This window comes from Gadus macrocephalus, chromosome 12 (genome assembly GCF_031168955.1).
Source record: "Gadus macrocephalus chromosome 12, ASM3116895v1".
Classification (NCBI taxonomy): Eukaryota; Metazoa; Chordata; class Actinopteri; order Gadiformes; family Gadidae; genus Gadus; species Gadus macrocephalus.
Window position 1 is genome coordinate 8034738 of NC_082393.1, and position 21207 is coordinate 8055944.

A 21207-nucleotide genomic window follows, 5' to 3' on the forward strand; every position below is an offset into this window, starting at 1 on the left:
TGTGACCGGCTCTAGGCTGGAATGACCTTCCAAGTAGAGGACATGGCTCAGAGGCTATAAGAGGTCATCTTGGGTTTCTTACAAACCCGAAGATGGATGAAGTGATCACCTTCACTCGTACAGAATTGACTATCAATCAAAAGGTATTCACCTATTGGACTTTATGTGACTGAAAATCCCTTCAAGCCCCAACAGTTAATGCCAATTAAATGCAGATAACACAGGGATGCATTGAAGGGCAAGTTCTCCAGTATGCTACTTTGAATGTCTTGCAGTTCAGTTAAGAGTAATGCTGACAAAGGTTTCATAGAGATGGATTACCTACCATACCTAATTAATCTGTTTTCAGTAGGAGGGGTAGAGCCCATAAGGTGTGACAAACACTGTATATTTTATATTCAACCCAGGAAGTCCACATTTACCTTATCAATCTGACTTGTGTATTACCAGAAAGTTGTGTTGTCCTGCCAACCAGGCCGTAGGTGAACATGTTATTTATTTTATGAAGGCGTATGATTCTATTTGCTGTTGCAAAAGGAAGGATAATTCATAAGGATACAACCCCCTTCACTAGCAGATGAATCTTATTTTCTCGAGCATTTGAGGTGAAGCCTGAGACTCCAGTTCAAATAATGCCCTCCACGTTTCATTCCAGCACCTTGCCCATATGACGGGTATCGGTAGGACCCGGTAACAAAAGGACACTGAGTGGTAGAGAGAGAGAGAGTGATAGTATCCAAATAAAGAAAGAAAAGGAGATAGAGGAGAAACAGGAAGACAGAAGGAGAGATTTACAAGAGAGAAAACCCAAAGTGAATGAAATAAGAAACCAAAAACACACCTGAGCTTGGAGTTGCATAAATGAATCAACAATATCAGGATGATCCCTGGGTCCTAAAATATAATAAAGATGAAACTTAACAAATCATAAGAGAAGAATAATAATATACAAACAGCAACTGAACAGATTCAACAGTCATGTGGAAATAAAAGGTAAACTCAAAAATATTTCATCGAAATAATTCACACGTGAGTAAGGGACGAAGGGGAGAACGTGGGGGGTGGGTTGGGGGAAGGGGCGTATGAAGCTTTGGCGAGGGTCTCGGGGGGGAAAATAACGGAATCAACTGAAAAACGAGCAGAGACAAAGACATGGGTCCGTTTGGAGAGAAAAAAACAGAAGTAACAGAAAAAATAATCAACCTTGGAAAAACAAAAACAAAGTAAAAGTGGGTTTGGAGTGGGAACCCAGGAGGCACCTCTGCTACTGTGACCGGTTATAATGGAAACAAATGCTCCACCCAAGAAAATGCCGTTTTCCCAAAAGATGTCCAGTGGGAAACCAAGCATTTTGATGAGCCAGAGAGCTTGAAGAAACATACGTTAATGTATCGAGGGGAGAGGTTAAAGTGCACTGCCCTGAAAGATTCCCCCCCTTTTTTCCCCGAAATTTTGTTTGTCAACTCCTAGTTGTTAATGTGTAACAAAAAAAGAGACCATGCCATCCCTGATGCTGGACACAAACTACAAGACATTACAACATTCAAAGTGTTATGGGACATCTTACAGTTAACAACCCTGTAGGATACGTTGTCGATTAATTTACGTAGAATTATTATGAGGTTTAACAAACAGGTATGGTTTGGCAGGAATGGAAAAAATTGGTTGGAAAGCTCCTGTAGTGTGCGCCCAGCTTAAGCTGTTCCCAGACTCCAAACAAGATTCCTGTTCAATCCCCATCTTTGCGAAAAACGTTTACACAGATCCCCCATTTTAACATCAAACCCAGCGTTTGGCTTGTTCAGAGGGCTGTTGCGAAACACAATAAATCACACCTAGAATCTTATGTTGGCTTGGATTGAAGTCACAGACCTGCCCTTAAATGCCCCTCAACTCCATTTAGAAATGGAGAAACAAGACGATTTACATAATATGCCACCACAAGTGTGCATTGTTAAGAGTTGGCTCTGTTTCCATGACAATGATGTGCCAATTATCCCATAAGTGGAGGCAGCACCGTGAAGACTGTACACAGAGCATTCCCGACAGTGTGGGAACCTAGTTGGACGCAAGAGCTTCTGTGTTTTAGATCGCTTTCACCAAGGTTAATTTTAATGTCAGGGAACAACAGAGGGGAGGGTTTGGGGTGCCTGGGTGAATGCAGCCTGTGCTATATTATTTAGCTCCAGCCAACTGAACAAGCCAATGTTTTAAGTCCTCCCGTTAGGGCACAAGGACACCTTCTGTGAATAAAAAGCGTTAACAGGCAGGAAGACAGAACAGCCAGTACTGTACCAGTCAAAGTACATGAGAAGGGTGGGCAGGGTGGGGTGCACAATGATAAAAAATACAAAAAACACAGGACAGGAGAGGCAGACATGATATGGACCTTGACACTCAATCACACTTTGGGCCGGGTGGAAACATTTTGGGGTATATGCGTCTGACAAGAGTTTGACTAACGAACACACTATTGGATTGACCTTTAGGTTCCCCCTTCAGCTTGGTGGAATAGGTTTGATCATTCTCATCGAATAAGATGAATCCTATTCGATGTGCTTCATACAGAACTCTATAGTCGATTCAATAGCAGTATACCATTAGTAAAGGTTTGTCATCAAAGATTACATTGATGAGAAATACATCGACACATTGCGGAGCACATAATTGTAGTTTTAATGTATTTTAAGCCCGAGACAATCCGCCTAGGCCAGAAGGTACATTGTCCTTACAATTAGCTCTAAAAGCAATGAGGACTGGGTAAGACAAGGGTGACATAGCATCCTCTTGATGCGCTCCAACTTCATGAAAGCCATCCCCCGGGCAGAAACATCTAAAGTGCTCTTGCACTGTGGACTAGAAATATGTAAAACAGCATTCATTGTCCTCCCAAGTGATGTCAGGAGGAAACTTGAAAGCATGATTCTAACATATTAAAGAATACAGATCGGGAAATTAATCCATATTGGACCTCCTCTCGTTTCGCCAAACATTCAATATGATGTTGGACAAGCAGGGACACACAGAAAACGATTTCAAAACAGTAAAGCATCAGGGATCTGGCTATAACAAAAAAAAAATGGCACAGACATGGAGAATCATTTGCTGCCCCCTCACTTGCCGGACCCCCTACCTTGTTGGAAGATAGAGAGTGTTACCGAGGTAACTAGCTCAAACAGAGCCTTGATGGGTGGGAAGTGGTCCGTCTGACTGGCAAAGATATGAACCATCTGAAACATAAAGCTTCATCAGCACACACACATCAAGCCTAGTGGGTGTAATCAATGGATTCGCCCCGCAGTTATACAACAAATGTTCAAAGATGGTATTCTCATCCGGAGAAAAATATAAAGAGGTTAAAATAATAATTAATGCGTCATGTGAACACGAATGTGTTTGCATACCTGATCAGTAAAGACCTGTGTGCGTGTGTCTGTGTGTATACCTGCTGTTATGTGGTCCAGTGTGTAAGTACCTGTCGTGTGAGGTCCAGAGCAGAAGCCTGAGGTATGGTGCTGTACATCTGACCAAGCATCTCACTAAGCTGGGACACCATCGGCGCAAAGTCGTGGAGAAGAGTCTTCACCGACTTCTCAAAGATAGCACACACGGCCTGAGGGACACACGTGTAGACATCAATCCCCACTCGACAGAAAGTGATGATTGGCGGAGCTGTGAAGTCGCACTTCAAATATAGACATGGGGTTGGTATCTGTGAACACATCCGATTGGCCCACGGGTCTTGGGACCCTCATCTTGACCTGTGCCTCACCTCTACCACCTGGGAGTCATTTAGCCACTGGCTGAGGACCGTCTGGATGAGGGCGAACACCTGCTGCAAGACCACCACCACCTGAAGGTCACAATGCATGCATATTATTTTCAAGTGTGTTACCCATAGCCATGAACACATTGTATATTTTCACCAGTCCTATGCGATAGCAGAACTTATGGAGGGAGACGGCACCGAGCTTGGTCAGGGAACCAAATCTGAAAGGGGCGGAGTTGTGTCTTGCGTCCTGTTTTGTTAACTTTGGGTTATTCCGAAAGTCTGATTTGTGACACTACATTTTTTCACACATAGAATATTTTTTACACACATTCAATATTTGAAGGCATGTCCATTTAACGCAATTCCTATTTTTTGTATTATATTCTATACTTTTAATTTGAATCATGAATCCTTTTCATTTGGATTTGCTCAAATGACTATTGTGGCAGCCATTCCGATGGCTGGTTAAATGGGCATCGCAGAGGGTCGGGCAGCTGGTGGACTCACAGGGTTGGGTCCGGGTGGAGGGGGCGTGGTTTTAACCGGCGGCGCCGATCCCTCCCCTGACTCGTCGTCCTGCTTGCTGATGTCCAGGGTGGTGAACAGGTTGGACAGCAGACCCAGGATGTGGATGATGGCCAGCTTATTGGAGGGGTTGGGCTGGAGAGGTCCAAGAGGCACAGACAAACACAGGGTTATGCTCTGGGGAGCTGCCAGGAGATACCAGCGCTAGGTCGACGAGTGCCTTACGAGAATGATTAGGATGGTGATACTCAGAGGACATCCCCATCTCTGATACCCACTAGCAGGTCAAATATGCCGCATGCAAGATATATTTGTTATCACAATAGATACCTTCTCCGACAACGCAGACAATATTCTTCATCCTACCAGATATCCTTCCTTAACTATGTATTGCATCGATTCAGCGCTAAAAGCCAACACAATTATAATTTGACACATTTCCATGATGTTCAGCTAGTCGTCAGGATGCTTGTGTCCACCCCCTCTAGCCTGACTCATGCACATTACCCATACCCCTCACCCTCCACTCTTACCCACATTCTCAAAGGTGATGTGGGTAATTAAGGCGTCATTAAGAAACATTTATTTACCTATGTGTCAACATGACGACGGAACATCAAGTACACAGAGCAAAAACAACTTCAGCAAAAATAACACCCACGTCTGCCTTCCCTTCAAATACAGCGAGAAAATCAATTCTAACTCCGTCACGTCATTAAACCCCCCAGCCACTCCCTGATGCTGAGGCCGCGACTCTCCACCAGGGGGCCGTAAGACACTGGCCTGGAGTCTCTACGCCGAGGTTTATGGCCATGCATACATTACACAGCTCGAGATAATGCACATAATGGGTGGTGGTGGGTTAGGGGCAACGAGGAGGAACAAGGATGGAGTCGGAGAGGGGGAGAGTAGATTGATTGAGCTAGAGAGAGATACAGAGACTGAGATAGACAGAAAGACAGACAGACAGCGAGAGCCAGACAGACAGAGATATAGAGGGACAGAGACGGAGACAGAGAGAGCGATATAGAAAGAGACAGAGATGGAGGCAGAGAGAAGGAGCGAGAAAGCGAGGAGCAGCAATGTCTGTACCAATTCCTCTGTTCACCCCAGGAGAGAGGTCTTTGATGGTGGCGGAACAAGGAATTAGGAAGACGAGGCTACATTTGTCCCACAGAGATAATATCAAGCAAAGTATTTATAGGTACTGTCAGCTTCTTATTTTTTTAATTGAACGAGCAGGTCAGGTTTCATTATATCTGTCATTTCATCAGGGTCAGTCCTTTTTTTTAGCAAGCACAATAGTTTGAACCTGAGGAAATACATTTGATTTAGATAGTTTTCATATTTTCTCCTGCTTGCAGTGTGTTTGGTGTGTGGTGTGTGTACTATGTTATGTTAGTCTCAGCCTGTGGTGCAGGACCAACCTCCATCTGGTCCTGCAGAGAAATGTTCCCCTGCAAAGGCCAGACAGCCAGAGGATCTGCTTCTGCGGCCAATGCCCAACAACGCCTGCCACGTGTAGCATATGCCATACGTGTTGACTTGGTAGCCCCAGCCCGTTCTGCCAGCGATTTGAATTCGCCCTGCAGCAGGGTCTGGAGAGGAGCAATACATTTCTTTCTGCTTCCGGGGCGGAGCCAATCACCAAGATGGCTTTTCCCCCTGGCGCGCTATTGGCTGGTTTAACACAATGATGACAGGGGAGCAACGAATTGCGTACAGAGTCATTTGAACTAAGCCTGTTGATCACGCCTCTTGTGCTGAAGATAATGACATCAGCCTCCCCAGACCAACATGCAATCTACGATTGAGCTTTGTCTGGCCACAGCCAGGCCAATACGTGTGTGTACAAATTTGCAATTGATGCATGTATTTAGTTTATACATATTAAATTGTACATGTGCTCTTGTTAAAGGGACAACCATTTGCATTAAGATTTGTATCGTTAGAAACCCAGTCATATTTTTGAATGGTCTTGCTTCATTCCCTCTCTTTCCCCTGACTAGGGTGAGATCCCTATCTGCCTCTAACACCTGCTTTAAATTACCGTACTCAAAATGAGGAAAATTAAATTTTGCGTCATTTAAAGCAGGAAGTGTAGGGGGTGGGGGGGGGCCTCTGTATTTTGTGTCCGGTGTGACCGGTAAATCACACAAGCACTAATGTAGTATTGATGTAGTACCAGAGACGCAGTCGTTTATTCATAATATAATCCGGCGCACACATCTTTTTTTCCCAGAGTGTTGTAAGATATTCTACAACACTCTGGGAGCTCCGGCGGGAGAGGATCCATCTAAAGCAGAGGTCTTCAACAGGGGGTCCGCGGAGGTACTGCAGGGGGGTCACGAAAGTTTTGGTAGATAGACATTTGTTTTATATTCCCCCCCCCCCGCAATTTCTTCCACAAATTGAAATGCCTTTAAATACACATTAACATGATTCCAACACACTGTGTATTGTGTATTTAACACTAGGAACGCCGGGCCATTTTTACTTACTACTAGCGCCACAGAGGGGTCAAATGACCCCTAAGTCATTTGAATGAGAGGCTGTGCATTGGCACATAATGATCAATAGGTGGCGCTGTCACGTTAAAATTGTACCGGGGGCGAAAATTGTACCGGCCTACGTCATCGTTTGTTTACATCCTGACAACCTGCCCGGCAACAGACTACGCGATGCAGAAAACATGTTTCCAAACGACGAAATAACATAATACAGATAGCGGATCGCTATCTGTATTATGATAGATAGCGATAACAATTGTTTTTACTTTATATTTGTATTGTATTTAATTGTTTAATCGAAACAATAAAAAAAATTGCCCGCGAAACGGCCGAACGCGTCAAATGACAAATGTTTTGCCCGCGAAACGGGCGATCGCGTCAAATGACGTATGGAAGGTTCTTGAAACATAATACAGATAACGGATCGCTAGATAACACTTGTTTTTACTTTATTTACTAGCTAAATTCGATTAAACAATTCAATACAATACAAATATAAAGTAAAAACAAGTGTTATCTAGCGATCCGTTATCTGTATTATGTTTCAAGAACCTTCCTACGTCATTTGACGCGATCGCCCGTTTCGCGGGCAAAACATTTGTCATTTGACGCGTTCGGCAGTTTCGCGGGCAATTTTTTTTATTGTTTCGATTAAACAATTAAATACAATACAAATATAAAGTAAAAACAATTGTTATCGCTATCTATCATAATACAGATAGCGATCCGCTATCTGTATTATGTTATTTCGTCGTTTGGAAACATGTTTTCTGCATCGCGTAGTCCGTTGCCGGGCAGGTTGTCAGGATGTAAACAAACGATGACGTAGGCCGGTACAATTTTCGCCCCCGGTACAATTTTAACGTGACAGCGCCAATGAGCTACGACCGCGCGAGCGCCACATGTGTGTGTGGGTCGCAAGCCTAGTCCTCACGATTTTGGTCATTTAATTCTTGCCGTCGGCTTTCAAGTTTTGGTGACATTTTTATGTATTTGATTTTAATGAAAGCCCAGCAGGAGAGAGCTTTTCTCTGCCTGCTCCTTCAATTAAGAAGAAGGAGGACAGCAAAGCAACGTCAGTTTCTCGTCTGGTCTTTATATCTAGGCCTACCCCTTTCTCCGCCGCAAACAATACGTATTTGGATGAGAGTGCGCAGCCAAGACTGTTGGTAGAGAGAGAGTGCTGTTATGTAAGCGGATAATGTACAGAACGCCGGTCATTATCTGAAAAATAAGCCCCGACAGGGCGAACCGGACCCTGACGCGAAGCGGAGGTGTCTTGCGAAAATATATCTTCATACGGTGTGCCTTTTTTTATTTTTTTTATTTTTACCATTCGTAGTGAAAGCAGAGAAATATTCCGCCAAAGACCTTGACGTCACTCGCCAGGGTTGATAAATTACCGGACTGCAGAGTGATAAGAAAGACGTGAATGAGGCAAAAAATCGACTTTCCTTGAAAGCGGTCGATGTGCATAAAAGTAGCCTATAGGCCGACGCCGACCAATTGCCAACTACTGAAGCTGCTTATGCCATCTCTAGGTTAAAAAATAGCCGCACCCACCCCAAACCGAGAGAGAATTGTATTCCGATTGAGGCGTATATATGATCCTTTTCTATTCCGATGAGCTGTTCTTCCACTTCTAATTGTCTCAGTATTTAATGCAAGATAGCAGGTATGTTTATGCATGCCAGTGGCACTAACAAGCATCACTAATTTTCCTTTCCACATTTATGTTTTAAAAATGTCTGTTATGTTTACAGTTTACTTACTGTACCTTGCACATGTTTAAAATAAAAACATGAACATATGAACCTACGTATTATTTGAATATCTTAGTATTGAATGCACAATAACAAGGTTAATTTTGTACATGGCACCATAGGACCAGTTTAATATAAAACACAATTTTATATAATATATAAGTAGGGGGTCCCCGCTCCATCTCTCCATCAGTTTGGGGGTCCGTGGCCTGAAAAACGTTGAAGACCCCTGATCTAAAGGATCAAATATAATATATATAGACATCTATAATATAATAATATCTCGGCCTAAAGCTGTGTGCGCCTCCGGATGATATTATGAATAAAGGACTGCGTCGGGTGCTCCAACGTCTCTGGTCCTTCTACATTAATCTGAAGTCGTGGTTCAATCTGCACTTCACGGAGTCAAAGCCAACCTTCTTCCCCCAGCTCCTTCTCCACCATGGCCGAGAATTAATACACGGGTCATATTTTGCAAACCCGCATCCGCCCATACTTCCGCAACCGACCAGACCCGCTATAAATTGATACAGACGACTGACAAGCACCCGAAGAATAATTAGAAACATAATGGAACGCCGGGGAATTACACTATCTGGTGTTTAGCGTGGTTCTTTAGATTGCTGTGCAAAAAAAGCACATCATCCACTGTGGACGGTTTTAGTTGACTCCTCCGCTCCTGAAAATCCTATCCAGCACCGGAGAAATGTTGCTCGCAATCGCAAAACCCACGACCGACTAGGGCTGGGCGATATATCGAATATATGCGATGTATCGCGAGATGTTCTCCAGGGGATGTATAAAATGCCCCTATCGCGAACATCGAATATAAATTGGCACGCAATGTTTCTTTTTGCTGCCGCCGGCATACTCGTTGTGCTTTCACGCGACGGGGCGACAAGATCTCATACAAAGTGAACGTAGAGACGCGTATCTGCCAATCAGCGTTCAACAGCGTGGCCACTGAGTGACATGTGTAACGTAACAGCCAACCAGCGTTCAACCGTCAAACTCGGTGCAGTGCAGTCCGGGGTGAACTGCAGCACGGAGGAGAAAGTGATTGTTGCCGTTTGCGACTCCCGGAGCTCTATATATAATAATATATAATATAATATAATTGTTTATATAATATCACGGCCAAAAGCTCTGTGCGCCTCCTGATGGCCGTAGCGTGGGGAGCTCTCATAGGGATTGGGCTTCTCGGGGTTTGTTTAACGCACAGCGTTCCCTTCTCTCACTATTTCCGGTGGCTCTCTAAACACACTCACTCCCCCCGCCCATTGCGAGTCCACGAGATTCTCATGGACGCGCGTGTGTGACGTAGTCTGGAAGGCGCGCTGCTGTAGGTGTGTGTACCTCCGACCGGTGAGTGAGAACAGCCAGAGAGAGAAAAAAGGATGGAAACGGAGGATTTGGTTTCGAAAAAGAATAGCACTGGATCCTTCGTCTGGCAGTGTATATATAATAATTATTATTCAAACTGTTAATAAATAATTAACGGTTTGAATAAATGCTGTGTTGGTAAATCTAACTTGCTGTGATTTTCCTTTTCTTATGTGCAAGTTCTAAATTGTTCCAATAGAAAGCACTGATGAGTTTAAACAATATGTTGTTTCATGTAATCTACATGCAGACTTATGTTTCAGTAATACTAGAATTATTACTGACGTAACATTATGCCAGACATGGTTGAATCGAGCATTTATGATGTGCTCTAGAGGAGATTCAAAATATATCGAGATATAGTAAAAAAATATCGAGATATTCATTTTGGCCCATATCGCCCAGCCCTACGACCGACCCGCGCTGTTCAGGCGTCTGAGCCGACCCGCACCCTTGTCCGACACACTACATTATTTTTTTACCCGGTTCATCCAAATTGTGCGGGTCACCCTGTCGGGTACCCGAATCCGTGCATGACTCTTTCCGAGATAACCCCCACCACAAGTCTTGACTTATTATGGAAGTACCAGAGACTGTGTAGAGAACCTGACGCAGTCTTTAATTCATAATATCATCCGAAGGCGCACACAGCTTTTGGCAGTGATATTTTTATATTAAATAAGGCTATAGTATATGAACGCTGATTGGCTGTTATGTCCCTCAGGGAGTGAACACTGATTGGCCTTGTGGGAGTTGTCATCTTCAATCCACAAGCGCCAAAAAGTCACTGTCTCCCTTTTCTCGGTCAAGAAGGCACCAAATTAGAAATTTATGTTAGTATTCGACTACATTTATGACCCACTTTCAATACAGATTCATGTCTCTACCGTTGAAATTCAGATGTTTGAGTGTGTGCAGATGTGAATCGTGCGTACACACCGTTTCGTCGGCCAGCTTCTCCAGCTGCTGTATGTAGGGGGTGATGAGTGAGTGCAGGTTCCTCAGGATCTCCTCCACGGGGAGCGCAGAGAGCAGAAAGCCCAGGGCCTGCATCAGCCACATACACTGACTCGTCTGTTGGGGGGAGAGGAGTGCATGTTTAGCCTCCGTTACCGCCACCATGACACGTAAATCCCAAATTGGCATTGAAAGCACACGTACAGACTTGTGCACACAGACGGCGACCTCCTCAGAGTACACCCATAAAAAGAATGCAATAAAACAAGAATTATGTGTCGGGTGTCTCTACTTTAAATGCAAGGCACGCGGTCTCTCGTGATGGGCCAACACAAGAGGACGCACACTGACCTTGTGGATCTGCTTGATAAGCACCTCCTGGAAGAGACGGACACAAGTTATGTTTAATGTATGGCATCAAAACTCTTTTTAGCACTTTTTACGCAAATTCGAAAAATATCCCCCCAAGCATGAATTTAAAGTGATAGACAACGGGATCTTAAAACTCAAAATGCACCCGACATATCACAGAGGAATGTACCCACTGCAAACATACCGGTGATCTATCAAAAAGTCTAAAATAATGTTAACACCCAAACCTCTCAGGAGTTGATCCTACACCGACTTCCTTTGCTGACTTTGAGATGTATATTTATATCCTTTTTGACATTTTCTCGACAAGCTATTTGCTCATTGTGTCTGGTTGGATCCATCCCTTGGAGCTATGTCATGGTGACTCTATGTGTTCAGATCCTGCGGTCCTTCACTTTAAGTCTAACAGCGGGCTGGTGCAGAGCTCTGCCAGGCCTCACGGGTCCTACCTGGGAGACTGCCACGATATTGCTGGCGTAGGGCGGCAGGTCGTATTTACACTCCCTGCAGATCTTCTTGAGCGTGGACACGGAGGAGACCGAGAGGTCCGGGTTCCCAAGGGCCTGCAGCACCAGTGGCAGCACGCTGCTGAGCATGACTGGGTGATCTGCCAGCCATTCTGCCAGCGCTCCTGGGTTGGGGAAAGAAGGGGGGAAAACATGATGTTGTTGTTGTGTTCAGCTGTACATGTACAGGGCGGGGGGAAGACAGATCCCTACTCAAACTTGACTGCTTTTGTAATGGGGTCTAGTTGTCGTGTCGCTTCCCCATGCAGATTTTACATTGATGTTCTGTACAGGTCACAACATCATGGTCTTATATATATATATATTCATGGGTAATGTGGGAAAGTATGAATGTGTTAAAAGCATGAAAGCATGATGTTGCTTGACATTGCTACAAATCTTTCAGAGTACGGACCATTATGAGAAGGTGGCCAATTTGATGAAAACAAAATAATGACCTGACAAAGTATACATTAAATACATTACACAGACCCACTGAGTATTATTTACATATGTACAGTATATATTAGGGCTGGGCAAGTTAACGCGTTAATTGATGCATTCTCTTTTTTACCTTGATTTTTTTAAAGGTTTTGCCCACAGAACATTCATATCAAAAATATTTTTTGTTTTTAGTTACAATACTTTACATTCAATGATACTTGCAGTAAGTGACTGCCTGATTACAATTGCAGTAAGTGATAGCCTGTTCATAATTCCCAAATTTGTTGCTCTACTTATTTGATTTTAACTACACTTGTAGTAACAGTTGGGTTTACAATTGTACTAATTAACTGCCGGTTTACAATTCGCAAAGCTGTAGTGTTCTGTAAATTTCATATTCAACCCACACTGAGTGACTCAAAATTCTCTCAAGATCACTTGGTCTAGTTTTTGCTTATTAAGTAAATTTGGCATGAATGATAATGTGTCATTCCTTAATCTCATTTAAATTAAATTAGAGTGGATTTAAAATATAATTTAAAATGTGCGATTAATCGTGAGTTAACTCACCAATACCATGCGATCAATCGCGATTACAACTTTTAATCGTTGCCCAGCCCTAGTATATACACGTTAAAGCCACCGGTATTATTGAAAGAAGCATTCCATATTAGATGATATATTAGGAATAGGAATTTTCAGACTCAAGGCCAATCTCACGTCCTTATTTTTTAGGGATGTGGATAGCAGAAGCAGAAGACGGGGGCGCAGAGCCAAGTGAGTTTCCGTTACCTATAGTAAACATGACTGTGTCGGCCAGCTGCACGTTGTTGATGTTGATTCTGGGAATGAGCCCTATTAGACCCGGGATGACGTCCGAGTAGTTTACGTCTATCGTCTCCGCTATAGACTGGAAGCCGTACAGCAGTGCTTCTGTATGCTGGAGGGGGGTGACAGCACATTGTGATGAGCCGTGAGAGTGAAACCATTTTCTTGTACACAATTCACGCTCATTAATTGGTTATAGCCAGGCTGGTTGGGTGGCTGTGGTTTACTGTAGAGGCACGGCAAAGATTCATGTAAAAAACATGCACATCATCCACTGTGGACGGTTTTAGTTGACTCCTCCGCTCCTGAAAATCCTATCATGCATGAGATGTGTATGCCACTCACCTGCCACGACGTGGGCTGCTCTGTGTTGGTCAACAGTCTTCCAAGCTTCTCATAAAGGTTACTTAGAAGCTCCGCCCCGAGCATCTCATACACGTACATGAGCGTGTCTGAGATGTCCACTCTGGAACACAGACACACACAGTTTCAGAGCAGAAGCATCCTGCACCCTGCTCTGTTTCAGGATTAAGTGTTTTAAATAACAAGCAAATGGGTATGGCCTCAGTCAGAAGGCGCAACCCATATCAAGTTAAAACAGAGTCCAGCTGAGTGTATTTGTCTTCATAATCGCAAATGTCACAACGCACCAAACTACCGCCGATGCCATTACAGTCGACAGTTTTTTACCAGGTCTTTGGTTACATTCTGCTTCCTTTTTTTCTTGTGGAATTTCTGCCTTGGGAGAGTTGCTCTCGTTTCTATACGAGAGCATGTTTCCATACCATGTTTCTATACACACTAGGGCTGTCACTTTTTCCAAAAATGAAATTCGAACGAATTTCGAATGTCCATAATTAATTCGAATACATTCGAATACATTCAACCCCCCCCCCCCCCCATAGAACACGACAACAGTCTTGATGTTTTATGTTGCTCTCGTATACCTCACGTATACCTACTGAATTCATAACAGCACAGGATAAAAACACATCTTTGATAACACATTTGTAAACACAACAAGAGGAAGCTCCGACACACAAGTGCGGCTGTCTTTTACACATTAACAATAACTGCTCGGAGCGCGATATGCAGAGCGCATGTCGTCCATGGCACACACAGCCTATATAAACGAACAATCTGTGAGGCCGACCTCCAACACGGCATGCTGCTCTTTTTATTCCTTACGGAAAGAAAATTACAAGTAGTCTCGCAGCTCTCCGTTACCGTTGCAGCTGCTTGTGTCAGCCGTGCTGTATAAGTCCCCAAACAGGCTGCCCATCGCGCCCAGCGCAGCAGCGGACTTTTCTCCCTGTCGTGTGCGATCAGTGTCGGTCTCCGTTTCAGTGAGCTCGTGTGAGAGGCTTTCAGTCACGAGATGTTTCTGTGCAGGGGAAAGGTGGACTAACCGGGAGAAGCGGGGATCCAGGAGGGCCGCTTTATTGAGGAGAAGCCACTCGCCGCTCTCTTCTTTATAGCGCATTTTTACAGTTCGAATGGAGAATTACACTTCGAATTCGAACTTTTCACCCCACCTTCGAACGAATATTCGAACTTCGAATAAAAAGTGACAGCCCTAATACACACACACACACACACACACACACACACACACACACACACACTGGAACAGACCTACCTGTAGATCCTGAACTGCTCCTTCTCATCTGAGGACCAGGACGCGTACTCCTGGTCGGAGGGGAACTGGGCTTTATGGAGCAACACGTCCACCAGCTGGAAGTAGACGGGCCGGTACACCTGCAGGTACACGGCCTGCCGCTCCGACTCAAACGACATAATCTCATCCTAGAGAGAGAAACAGAAACACAGAGACAGATAGACAGACAGGCGTAGAGAAGGACAAACAGTGAGAATGGTACGTATTATGTCATCTGCATCGAGTCAGCCTTTCTATTTGCTGACCTTTGCTGAGTCAACAATGATGACTTGAACACAACATGTTCCTAATCACATGACGAAGGAATAACTGAATGAATAAAAAAATAAAATGGCAAAAAACACACAAGATGGTGTGTACTGCATGTATATATGAAGAGGGGAGGGGGGTTACATACTTGTAGGGTGTACCAGAAGGTGAGGGTGAGAGAGCTGGTGGTCTCATTAACCGGGTAGTGGCCAGGAATGCCCGTACAGAACATGATCATGTTGACTAGAGCCAGGAAGCTCTGCCAGTGGTCCACCTGTTCCAGCAGGGTCCTAGAGATAGAGAGATAAGTGTGAGGCTAAATAATGAACAGGTATACCAGTATGGAAATAATTCATCCCCAACAGGTAAAAATACAATAACAAAAATGTAATTCATCAGGGATTAGCCAATATTAAGATTGAACAGCTCCCCCCAGCCCCCCACCCACCCCGCACCCCAACACACACACACCTGGAGTGGTTCTCTCCCAGGGTGACCACGATGCGGCAGATGCCGTGGCAGGTCTCCATGTCTCCACCCTGCACTGCCTCCCTCAGCTGCTCCTGCAGGGCCAGCACCAACGGCACCAGCTTCAGTAGAGTGTTAACATACCTACACACACACACACAAGCACACGTTAGGAGTCTAGAAGGTAAAGAGATGAAAGTTACCGCCAAATCAATACAGCGCTTTGTGAAATATCCCTGCTGACTCATAGCCAGGCTCTGCTTACTTCAGATTTCTGCTCAGAAGATAGTATTGCCTAGTATTTATGACAGATAGTTTCACTGCCTGACAATGTATATAATCTGTCCTTGGCTGATTGTGTATTGGCAGTCTGGGTTCAGATTACGATTTTGCAGGGTTTCCGGGAAAGAGCCACACCCAACAGCTCTCTGAAGTCTCAGGAAACACACACACACACACACACACACACACACACACACACACACACACACACACACACACACACACACACACACACACACACACACACACACACACACACACACACACACACACACACACACACACTGACATTTTGTGTGCGTGTGTGACTACTTGTGTATATTTCAAATGCCATGGAAGACATTATCCATGAGTGAGCAACATAGGATATAAACATAAATCCATACCGGGTCTGTCTGTGTTTGTGTGTATGAGTGCGTGTGTGCGTGTCTCCAGGGGTTGTGGGTGGAATGCAGGACTTTCATGCATCCTTCATGAGGACGTTGGGAAGGACAAGGTGAGGCGGCATGAATATTCATCAGAGAAAGCAGGAGTTTGGGGAAAATCTCATTTTTATAGAGCCTTTTGCCTCATCCATCGTTGTATGTTTTGGGGGTAGAGTCCCCACGTTGTTCATTTCTCCACTACCAGCTCTAGCAGTGGTTCATTTAGCTATTTCTACCCCGAGGTTTCTGGGTTTTTATGCGGCGAGCTGCCTTAATGTCTCCGTGTTATAACGCAGAGTCACCGCCTCAGCAGTCTGTGAACATCAGATGCTCCCTGGAGGAGACTATCCCACCCTGCACTCCCAGCCAGCCATTCAGACCAGTGTGTAGCCGTGTGTGTGTCCTACATCCTGTCGGTTTGATCACTGCAGGAGAGAGAGGGAGTGAAAGAGAGAGAGAGAAAGAGAAAGAGAGACAGAGAGAGAGAGTGAGCGAGCGACTACACACATGCACTTAGAGGCCAATTCATTTTTAATGGGCCGCTTTAGAGATGTATGTCATGGCCTCAGCTCTTTGAGGTAACAAGTGCCTGTTTGTGCAGAAGTCTATGGAGTACTGAAATCAAACAAAATGAAAGGTAGTAGTCGACAGAGTGTGTTTGTATACGTTTCCCCTCTCGTAGTGGACGGGATTCTGTAGCAATTCGCTGTTGTACCCCCATCCTGGGGCTCCGCTTCATCGCTATGTTGCCCCGATGAAACACTGTAAATTGTACCTCTTCGTCCACCCCACCCGCCCTTAGTACTCACTCAGCCGCCGCCCCCCCCCCTGCTCTTTCCTTCCCTGATCCCCACTGCAATTACATCAACGCTCTGAGACAGGGGAACTGGGTTGCCTGGCAACAGGATGCGGCTGGACCAATAGCATCCTCCCCAATGAGTTGACTGTAATGTGTTTAAACAGAAAGAGAGAGAGAAAAGAGAGATGGGGGGGGGCGGGGGGAACAGCATAGAGGTAGAGATTCTGGACTGGAGTAGAATACACAGGCAGGGTATCCAGAGATTTGTGTGAGTACACTCACATCCACGCGCGTGCACATACTTGCACATACTTACACACACACATGCACGCACACACGCACACACAAACAGGCCCATGAGTCCCTGATTTTGACAGCTAGAATTGAAATACAAGACGTACAACATTTTATTCCTGCTTAATCAAGGAGGATTGTCCATAGTGAAACAACGAAAAAACAACATCAGCTAATTACATATTCACCAAGGAAATTAAATGGAACTCGTCATTAACGAGCAACTGCTCTATCTGTAACTGAAGCATTTTGCATGCAATGCATGCATGTGCAAACTCGTATTCAGGGACTTCAGACCACTTGTCAGTAATAGCTTTCCCAGGGCTCTTGCTTCCCATTCTGGTATACAGGAGTAAAGCATTCCTTTGCCTGAACTCCTCCACCTCGTACTCCTCCTGTTCCTCCTTCTCATCGTCGCTCTATATTCTTCTTCTGCACCCGTCTCCCTCTCAGTCACACCCTCGCCGGCCCTTCACCCCTCCCCCCAGCCCTGGGGATAGGGTAATGGGGGCCTGCCATGTCTGAATCAAGCAGGGCGTGATGACATCTCGGCCCTGCTCTGTAGTCATGGCAACGCCAGCCAGCCGAGAAAATGACCCCTCCCCTCTCCTCCTCCCCCCCCTATCTGATGCCCCTCCAATGCCCTCTCTCGCTCTCCTTGCTTCATTCCCACCTCGTGTCCTCCGTCGGCATCTCATTGCCGTTCCCGTCTACTCCATCTCTCCCTCTTGCATGCTCTCAGTTCGACATCTAGCCTTTTTTAACCTTCTCAACCTCTACTTATCCAACCTTGTCTGTCTTTGGCTGCTCCCTAAGACACACCTTAATTTTGTGTGTGTGTGTGTGTGTGTGTGTGTGTGTGTGTGTGTGTGACAAACGGATAACAGGTAAATACAGAGACACACATGCTGAGCATAGGCACACACACACACACACACACACACACACACACACACACACACACACACACACACACACACACACACACACACACACACACACACACACACACACACACACACACACACACACACACACACACACACACACACACACACACACCTTTGGGAGTCTGGCTGGGAGATGGCGTTGACAATGGCCTCCACTGCTGTGTCAAAGAGTTCGGGGTCGGGCAGCGCGCTGAAGCAGTCGTGCACCAGACTCTCGCTCTCATTGAGTGGCACGTCCAGCATCACCCAGGACGACAGGCAGCGCAGCACACGGGCCTTCACCGCCCCCGGGCTGTCGGCCCTGCGCAGGAGCTGCTGCAGCAGGGGGCACACAGACCCCCACTCGCGCCCCAGGGCACCGCGCACCTGAAGGGAGAGGAAAGGTGGAGGGAGAGACGGCGTGAGATTCTATGGCATGCATTGGTTGCTCACCGTTTTTTCATGCTGGGGGCGAGCGGACTGCACTTGGGCCGAATTCATTGTTCTGTGGAGCTTCCCACGCTTTTGCGAAAGATCCACTTTTCGACTCAGGGACATGACGCAGAGCTTTTAGTACCTCCACGACAGGTTTGTGTACAAAAGGTGGCAGTACAGCCAACACGCAACTGCGATGCCGAATGTGCTCTATTGAAAATATGTGGAAGCAATAGTTTTATGAAAAAGATGTTGCAAAATCATTCAAGATGCAATGCTGAAAAGCAGTTGGTGTATCGACTGAAAATTCATTTTTGATTTTGCCGGGGGCATTTCAATTTATTCTTGTGCCTGGCTCTCCAAAATAAAACAAAACACAATGCCTTTTTTTCGCTTGAACATTCAATGATTACTTGACGTGAACCCGAAAGAACTGGCCAAGCGTTGCCAAGCTATGAGAAGACCGAATGTCAAACTTGTAGTTCATTAATGGGAAAGGGTACGAGTAGACTCTCCGACTAGCGACCTGGATCTTCGCATACGTGCAGGAAAGCCGAAGTGCAATTTGACACCTAGCGTCTGCCTGAAAATGTTACAAATTGACAGATGTATTTTGTTGTTGTTTATGTCTACAGCGTGTGTATTCGTCATCTGCCTATACCCTGCGCTTAACGATGTGTTGGAAAAAAGGGATTCCAGGACTTAAATGAAAGCAGTTGTTCGCCTGAAGATGTATTTCAGTTCTTTTTGAGTAAAAAACGTTTTAACAACAAGCTTAAAACTGCATAATTAATAATAACAATAATGCAACCATTCATGGAGCAGTCAGAAATTAAGTAAACAGTTTGAAATAATTGTTCGGGAACAGAGCATTCATTTTGAAAACCACAATATTTAGAGTTATTCCAAGCTGTGAGTTGCCTTAAAGGTCCCATGGCATGACAATTTCACTTTAAGAGGTTTTCTAACATTAATACGAGTTCCCCTAGCCTGCCTATGGTCCCCTAGTAGCTAGAGATGACGTTAGCTGTAAAACGAGCACTAGGGATCCTGCTCCGCCTTTGTAAAATGAAAGCAGATTGCGAATTTTGCCCCATATATCGTCATAAGGGGCCCGGTTACCTCCCCTTCTCTGCTTTGCCCGCCCAGAGAATTTGGCACGCCAATGAGACAATGAGCTACGACTGTTGTACACTTCTTTGTTATTTGGATAACCATTCTGCTGTTGGTGTTATGGCGCATAACATGTCGGGTTCTCTGTCATCTCTGGTGTTTCCACAACGAGACTCGTAGTGGGGGTTATCTCAGCCATGGTTGAGAAGGAATTGGGCAAATGGAACTTTGGCTTTGACTCCCTGAAGTACATGAACCGTGACATGGAGGAGAAAGGGATTGTTGCCCGCAATTGCAATCGAGGGCAACATCCCTTTCTCCTCCATGTCGTGGTTCAGTCTACTATTGATGTGGAAGTGGAAGAACCAGAGACGTCGGAGAACCTGACGCAGCCGTTTGAGAATCATAACATCGTCTGAAGGCGCACACCGCTTTTGGCCCTGATAATATATATGATATAGATATCTATGCATAATATGATATAATTTAGATATAGAGCTCCAAGACTCCCGCCGGAGCACCCGGAGTGTTCTAGAATATTTACAGAACACGGCCAAAAGCTGTGTGCGCCTCGCCAGTGCGATACATCCACTGTAAACACGAGCGCATGGTACCGTGGCCGCAATCTGCTCAGGGCCAAACCCCCCCCCCTCCACCTTGATCCGCCTTTAAAAAACGGCATGTTTGTTGAAAGCTCATCATGGGACTGGCTCGTAGTGGCTGTAATACTGCACCAAGGCTGAATTTCTTGAACGTCTTCAAATACTGTATTAAGGGCCCACTAACACCTACATATAAGCATCCATAACTTAGCATGCCATGGGACCTTTAATAAGAGGAGACAATGAAAGGATTACGGTTCTAACGGACCAGGCGGTCAGTAAGATAATGATGGCACTTCTCCTCTCATGTGATCACAAACATTTAAGCACTGCAACAGCCAATGCTGTTGTACTGCTTTTCACTAAATGAAGTCGACCATTTGGATGGTTGGCATCAACATTTTCAGTTGATAAATTGCATACCTTATTGGCATTGTCTTTTATTGTGTGCCTTTGTGCATAGTCTGATGCGTAACAGCAGTGAGGGGTCCTACCTGTCCCTTGCGGTACTGCGGCAGGCGGCTGGTGTGGAACTCCTCGGGAAGCACGGTGAGCAGCTCCAGCAGCGCCAGGCAGCGCGCCCTCCCGTCCACCCCTCCGCCCTCCTCCTGGAACACCCGCACCATCTCGGCCACGGCGCCCGGCCACGCCTCCGGCATGGTGTTGAGCGCCAGCGAGGCCAGCGCCACGCACAGCCGGGTCAGCACCATCTTGGAACCCGAGGAAAAGCAGGCGATCTGGGAGAACAGCTGGCTCTTCAGGGACTCGTACTGGTCAGTGGGGATGTCCCCCCAGTAGCGGGAGATCTTGGTGTGGAGGGCGCTCGCCCCAAAGTACTGGATCTCAGGGACCTGTCATGAGACGAGGTTGTGT

At 45.6% G+C, this 21207-nt stretch overlaps 1 protein-coding gene across 4 annotated transcripts in view; it reads right to left on the reverse strand.

Moving 5' to 3' along the window:
- The window catches only part of LOC132469361 (importin-13-like), a 31786-nt gene that overhangs the window by 4419 nt on the left and 6160 nt on the right, over positions 1 to 21207 (reverse strand). For 3 of the 4 annotated variants that reach the window (XM_060067318.1, XM_060067316.1, XM_060067317.1), the window contains exons 4-18: positions 20829 to 21185; positions 18318 to 18571; positions 15459 to 15599; positions 15136 to 15277; positions 14700 to 14866; positions 13406 to 13526; positions 13025 to 13172; positions 11732 to 11913; positions 11262 to 11288; positions 10893 to 11027; positions 4280 to 4432; positions 3773 to 3853; positions 3476 to 3613; positions 3134 to 3230; positions 842 to 894 (exon numbers count right to left, since the gene is read on the reverse strand). In XM_060067318.1, the coding sequence (XP_059923301.1) occupies positions 842 to 894; positions 3134 to 3230; positions 3476 to 3613; positions 3773 to 3853; positions 4280 to 4432; positions 10893 to 11027; positions 11262 to 11288; positions 11732 to 11913; positions 13025 to 13172; positions 13406 to 13526; positions 14700 to 14866; positions 15136 to 15277; positions 15459 to 15599; positions 18318 to 18571; positions 20829 to 21185 (2196 nt within the window). The remainder of the gene's footprint in view (positions 1 to 841; positions 895 to 3133; positions 3231 to 3475; positions 3614 to 3772; positions 3854 to 4279; positions 4433 to 10892; positions 11028 to 11261; positions 11289 to 11731; positions 11914 to 13024; positions 13173 to 13405; positions 13527 to 14699; positions 14867 to 15135; positions 15278 to 15458; positions 15600 to 18317; positions 18572 to 20828; positions 21186 to 21207) is intronic. The other variant, XR_009528422.1, reaches the window with a different exon arrangement.